Below are 5,807 nucleotides of genomic sequence, written 5' to 3'. Positions count from 1 at the left end.
TTCTTTATGATTTTCTAAAACAGCAAAATACAGTAGTCCCAAAAAAGATCAAGAAAGAGAATAGCTCATCTAATAGAGCGTCCCGGAGGCCAGCGCCAGCGGGTGCTGTAAAGAGCCGGGCGGCGGCAGGTGGGAATTGATTGAGGTGGCTGCGCTTGGGTACCAGGAAGCTGAGTTCTCCAGGTAGCTGGATGCAGGGGACTGGTTGGAGGTCGGAGGGTGGGCATGAGGGTGGTGGCTGAGAGATCGGGACGAGCCCTGGGGCTCCCACACCGCCGGAGACTGCGGCGAGTTACACGCCATAGGGTCGCTGGAGCTGGGACTGTGCTCCGGGGGCATCTCCCCGTTTTTCATGATCTTCTTGATCTTGGATCTTTTGTTCTGAAACCAGATTTTCACCTGGGTGGGGGAACAAAGGCACACGTTACCGGGACACTCAGAGGTCGCCCGCGCCTTCCCCGGGGCAGCGACTGGAGGCATCTTCGGGCCCCTAAGCAGCACGGCCTTGGCGTCTCCCAGCGGCTCGCAGCCTACTGCCCCGGGCTGGACCTGAGGCAAAGCGTGGAGCGCGGGCCCCAGGGGGCGCCCTGGCCGGCTGGACCCGCACCGGCGACTGCAAGGGAACGACCCCAAGGCTTTTGTCTTTTGTGTGGACTTGGGGAGGAGAGTGCGTGTGCCCGAGGTCCGCAGCGGCGTGCGCGCACTTGTAGGCCTGCGCGGGGCGCCCAGATGGCCTCGCCGTGGAAGGTTTCACCAACAATGGCCTGAGCCCGGCGGGGAAGGGGCGTGGGCCCGGCTAAACGCGCGCTTACGTTGAGGAAAAGGAACGATTTCCCAACCTTCGGCACAACTCCCTTCACTCTCCTCAGCTCCGTGAGGCTAGAATCCTCCTGCAGCTCTGGTGACGACTTGAACGTTCTTTATGCTTCTATAGGCCCAAGTCGGTTGGAGTGGGAGTGAAGGGAAGGGGACGATCCAGGAATATTTCCCCGTACAACAGCGCCCCCCCCACCTCGCGACCCTTAGGTTGCTACAGCCTAAGGCTCCCGCAAGAATGGGGCTGGGGGGCATGACTCTTTAAGTTTCTCCCGCCCGAGGCGATGCTCTGGGCTTTTGCTAGGCCTGAGACCACCGCGAGGCCCCAGTCCCTGCTCACCCCGGGAAGGCTTCACATCGCGAAGAGAATCAATTTCTCAAGGTTGCAAGACCGTCCTAGAAATAACCCACCCTTGTTTGCTTCCTAGGAAATTAACCCCCACTTCTGGAGGCCTGATGCATGGAGGCATCTTGGGACAAACGACGAATCCCGTCCCCACCGTTACCTATTGGCAACAGCCAACCTGACTCATGGAGGGAAGGGCGCGGGGGCTGGTGTCTCTCTTACTTTCCCGCGAGTACCGTCGAATCGGTTCCAGCCGGTCGGGACCGAACCCCGCGGCCCAGCCAGGCCTGCAGGCGAGGCGACCGCAGCGGGATTTACCTGTGTTTGCGTCAGTCCCAGCGAGGCAGCCAGCTCGGCGCGTTCTGGCAGGGCGAGGTACTGAGTCTTCTGAAACCTTCTCTGTAACGCGGCCAGCTGAAAGCTGGAATAAATAGTCCTGGGTTTACGAACTTTCTTTGGTTTGCCATTCACCATCCTCACCTCGGGCTCCGCCACTTCTTTCTCTGAATAATCAAAACAGACTAGGTTAGCGCTTTGGGGCAGACAATAGCCCTTCGCAGAAGGGCCTCAGGCACAGTCCTTGAGGCTTTTTTTTTTTTTTAATCAAGTGATCTTTACTCTCCTTCCCCTTATCACCCGTCCGTCCCCCACGCTATGTAAGAACCCATGCTAGGCAAGCACTATACCAAGGAGCTACATCCCCAGCCTTTGCTTTCCAAAAACCTTTGCTTTCCAAAACCCAGAGAAATACGGCCTTCCCTCGAATCTTGGAAGACCTGGGTAGTCTCTGGCTAATTCCCACTCTGCTCACTCCGGTTTTTCGATGCGCTTCTTATTGGCGTCCAGAATTCTGCCCTTTCGGCGATTCCTATTTCTCCTGAGTTTCTTTTTATGCCCATCCTGTGCTCCCCGAGTTTCTGGGGGCAAAAACTGACAATCCTTCCTGGGTTTTAAAGCCAGGAGGCCTTGGGCCATGACCCGGCTTCTGCCGGCCTCTGTTGGGGCGCCCGCAGAGGCCAGACGCTTGGGCAGGGGAAGACGCTAACCGAGGTCTCCAAAGTTCAAAGACCCACAAGCAAACTATGCTCTTTCACTTCAGCTGCAAGCGGTCGGGGCCTCCGCAGACAGAGGGCCGATTATGCAGCCCCCATAATCTCACTACAGATCTGCGAAGGCACAGATGTGTCTGGTTTCTTTTACAAATAGACTTAATATGTTCTTGGCAAAAAAAAAAAAAAAAATATATATATATATATATATATCCCACTTGTGCCCGAAATAGAGAGACAGTGAAAGGAACGATCTCTTTAAAAAGTTTAGCAAGAGTCACAGTGAAAAGAAATCTGTGGTGCGACATTTTCGCAGCAAAGGGGAGGCAGGTCAGAATGAATTTCTTATGTCATGAATGTAGATCCCGGTGGGGGTAGAGGGAAGACTTTTCCAACGCTTTTTTTTTTTTTCTTTACAAACATTCCCTGAAGCCTCAAGTCCCTTCCCCCAAAGTATTACCTATCTGAAACCAGTGGAGAACCTCTTCAGGATGTGTGTGTGTATGTGTGTGTGTGTGTGTGTGTGTGTGTGTGTCTGTCTGTCTTGGGAGATGAAGGGTGGAGAATGAGGGCTGTAGTCTCCATTCTGCCAAAGTAGGGGATTCTAATATTAGCAGGATTATTAACGTGCTGGTGGGGAGAGATCACCCTCGACCAGTAAAATCTATCCACCGAGACCTAATACCCCTCTCTTACCGCCGGGCTCACAAACCCTCTTGAACTTAAGTTTCAAGGTGGACAAAAAATGAGGAGATGGCAAATTTAGGCTCAGAGAGAGTGAGAGAGCAAGAGGGAGGGAGAGGGAGTGTGCCAGCAATCCCTCCACAACGTGACCTCTCAGCAACCCTCCTCCACCTTTAAAAGGCTTTTTGTTTTTGGAAATGCCTTGGATAAGCCGCAAAGCTTTTGCCTCGCTGCTCTCTGGCGATCCACAGTTCCCCCAACCCCCCACCCCAATATCGCGCTCGCGGGCACCCGCACCACGCTGGCTCCTGGCGGTTCCCAGACTAATCCCGACAGTTTGAGGCAGCCTTCCATTCCTACTCGCACCAACCCAGCACACTTACCAAGAATCCAACAACTAACCTTCCCTTTTTATTACGCAAACGCCACTAGGGCTGCTTGTTTCTTCTCTCCACCCCTACTCTTTTTCCAGCCTAGCTGGCTTTCTGGCCAGGCGAGTTAGGAATACAGCAACTGAGGGATCCCGGAAGGTGCCGGAGGGAAGAGGCGCTAGTCTAAACCTCCGCAGGATTCTTCCACTCAGGGGGAAACTTCAGCGCCTAAAGTGCTGGCCCGAGAACCTCTCTCGTTTTCAGAGGCCGGGTCCCCACTCCCTTCTGCCGGTTGTGCCTTCCATTGCTGTGGACTTGTGGCCCCCAATCCACCACTCTACTCCTCATCTCCGGAGTCCTGGTCCCGGGTATCTGCCTCCCGCCCCCGCCCCCATACCTGGCTGGCTGGTGGTGCTCGGGACGCGGTTGTAGGCACCGCCGTACTGGTGGTAGGGGCTGGCGTAGCTGTAGTCTGCGTAAGCTTTGGCTGGGTAGTTCCCGGCGGAGCCGTTCACGCCGTGGTACTGATACTGGTAAGGGTTGAGCGCTTTGCCATAGGAAGCTGAGGTAGGAGAGCAGTAGCCATGCGGGGCTCCCCCCGTGGGACTGTAGTAGTCGGAATCTGTGGCCGACGACTCGGGCAAAGTTGGCGATTCCTGAGACGGATGGTGCATGGCTGCAGACGTCTGGAATGGAGCTTGGAAGTCACCGGATCGGATGCTCGGGACCCTTCTGTCAAACACTCCTGTCATCGCTCACAGGCGGCGGCGGCTGTCCTTGCTGCTGTGGCGGCGACTGCTGCCCGAGTTGGTTGTGGGGCTGCTCTGGTCTAAGCAGACATGGCTGTGGGCGCGAGGGAGGAGGAGGAAGAGGAGGAGGAGGAGAGTAGGAGGAGGCGGTGGCGGCGGCGACGAGGAGGAGGCTGGGAGTCGTGGAGGCTCTGTCTCCGGCAAGCTGACTGCTGGCTGAGGCGCAGCACTGCCTTGGTTAAATCCTTAATTGCGCGCGCTTACGCACAGCGGGGTGGATCAGGTTCCATTGGCCAGGGCCTCGGGAGCAGCAGCAACACCCTAACTCGTCCAACTAGTTTTAGCACAACAAAGCATTGCTTAAAAAGAGAAGGGTGGCGGGGGAATGAAGGGGAAGTGCGCGCACGCGCGAGTGTGTGCACGCGTATGTGTTTTGTTGCTGGTTGGGGGAGGGGGGTCCCCGTCAATCTGTTTTTAGTGAATACCAGAGACAAGGCAGAGGCCCAACACCCAGCTCTGTGATGTCTGGATACACTGTGTTCCAATCTGCAGCCTCAAAAGTGCACGTTTCGAGGATGAGGTCGGTGATGGTCTCTCCTTGCTCTCCACCTTCCTGCCCCTGTGAGCTCCACCAAGGGCTCAAGAGTATAGAATTGAACACATTACTGAAATGGAAAATCAAGGAAAATAAATTTAGACCAAGGAGAGAAAGAACGTGGAGCAGTTTTTTCTTTTCTTTCTTTCTTTTTTAAAGTGTAGTGTTGGGAAGCAAGTTGTAACTTACTTGTATTGAAAATTTGGGAAGGAGACAAAATATGTAGCAAGCACTTCCTTTGCACGAATTGAGTATCTTTTAGATACAGCTGCACAGAGAGAATCCCTGCTGCCCATAAAACTGTTAAAGGCAGGAGAGTTCCTGTAACCTAAGTCTTTACATGGACTTTAAAAAAAAAATCATTGTTTTACTCATAAATAACTTAATAACGCCCAAATCCTCGTTGCTGGCTTCCAAGAAGAGCGGGAAACCCAACTTTTGGTCAATATTCTTATCTCTTTGGAATTCATTGAACTAGAGAATTTTAACTCTGTTCAGTAATCAGAGACTCTTGCAAAAGTGAGTGAGTCCACGTGTAACCTGTTATGCCTGCCGACCAAATGGGAACTCACTTGGAGAAAATGAGATAGTAGAGATCAAAGCCCTTTTTGGAATTCAGATGTCCCCCTCCTGGCTTCTTGGACCCTGCACTCTAGGCCCCACCTCTCCATTCTTCAGGTCCAGATTCCTTGTACCCTCTCCCTTTATTTTCCCAGAGGGAGAAGACATCTTAGTTCAAATACAAAAGGAGAAAGAGATCAAGAGTCATATACTTGGTACACACAAGCCAAAGTTTATTTTTTATTATGTGCTAGTTTTGCTTTAGTAGTGATCCAGTGGGGGGTTAGAAGTTTAACATAAGTCTCCCCCGACTCTCCACGTCCTCTCCCTTCAAATAAGAAACTTCAGGAGCTGGATTCTGATTTGGGACTTTTCTGCATCTTCCCCTTTGGTGCCCAAGGCCGGGAACCTGGGAGCTCTACTGGGTATTTAGGATGGGAACATTAGGCCTTTCCTCCTCTTCTCTCCCAACTGAAGATGTAAGCATCTGCACCAATTTTGCCTATGTTAGTTAGCTTTATTTAGGCCATGGAGCTACCCAACCCAGAACAAGAAGAGTGTGTCTGGAACTTGGAGCAAGATGCTCCAACTCTGAGCATCAGCACATGCATCAGCTCCTTGCTACTGATGTCTGGG

At 53.1% G+C, this 5,807-nt stretch overlaps 1 protein-coding gene across 1 annotated transcript; it reads right to left on the bottom strand.

The window, feature by feature from the left end:
- DLX5 (distal-less homeobox 5) lies at positions 1–4,056 on the bottom strand. The gene is made up of 3 exons (XM_081288300.1): positions 3,664–4,056; positions 1,481–1,665; positions 1–399 (listed from the first exon to the last, which is right to left on the bottom strand). Exons 1-3 carry the CDS (start codon positions 4,016–4,018, stop codon positions 70–72), a joined length of 870 nt encoding a protein of 289 aa, XP_081144426.1. The 5' UTR covers positions 4,019–4,056; the 3' UTR covers positions 1–69.
- Between the last annotated feature and the right edge of the window lie 1,751 nt (positions 4,057–5,807).

Source organism: Spermophilus citellus (assembly GCF_964194105.1).
Source record: "Spermophilus citellus genome assembly, chromosome: 3".
Lineage (NCBI taxonomy): Eukaryota > Metazoa > Chordata > Mammalia > Rodentia > Sciuridae > Spermophilus > Spermophilus citellus.
The sequence above is the reverse complement of the archived record's forward strand: the minus strand, read 5'-3'. Positions and strand labels throughout refer to the sequence as shown.

What these genes read in the sequence shown, in the direction of transcription:
- DLX5 (XM_081288300.1), bottom strand. Translation starts at nt 4,018, where the DNA reads ATGACAGGAGTGTTTGACAGAAGGGTCCCGAGCATCCGATCCGGTGAC. An exon ending in GAGCACCACCAGCCAGCCAG is followed by an intron (nt 1,666 to 3,663) that starts GTATGGGGGCGG and finishes TTGATTATTCAG; the next exon opens with AGAAAGAAGTGGCGGAGCCC. An exon ending in TGGGACTGACGCAAACACAG is followed by an intron (nt 400 to 1,480) that starts GTAAATCCCGCT and finishes TCCCCCACCCAG; the next exon opens with GTGAAAATCTGGTTTCAGAA.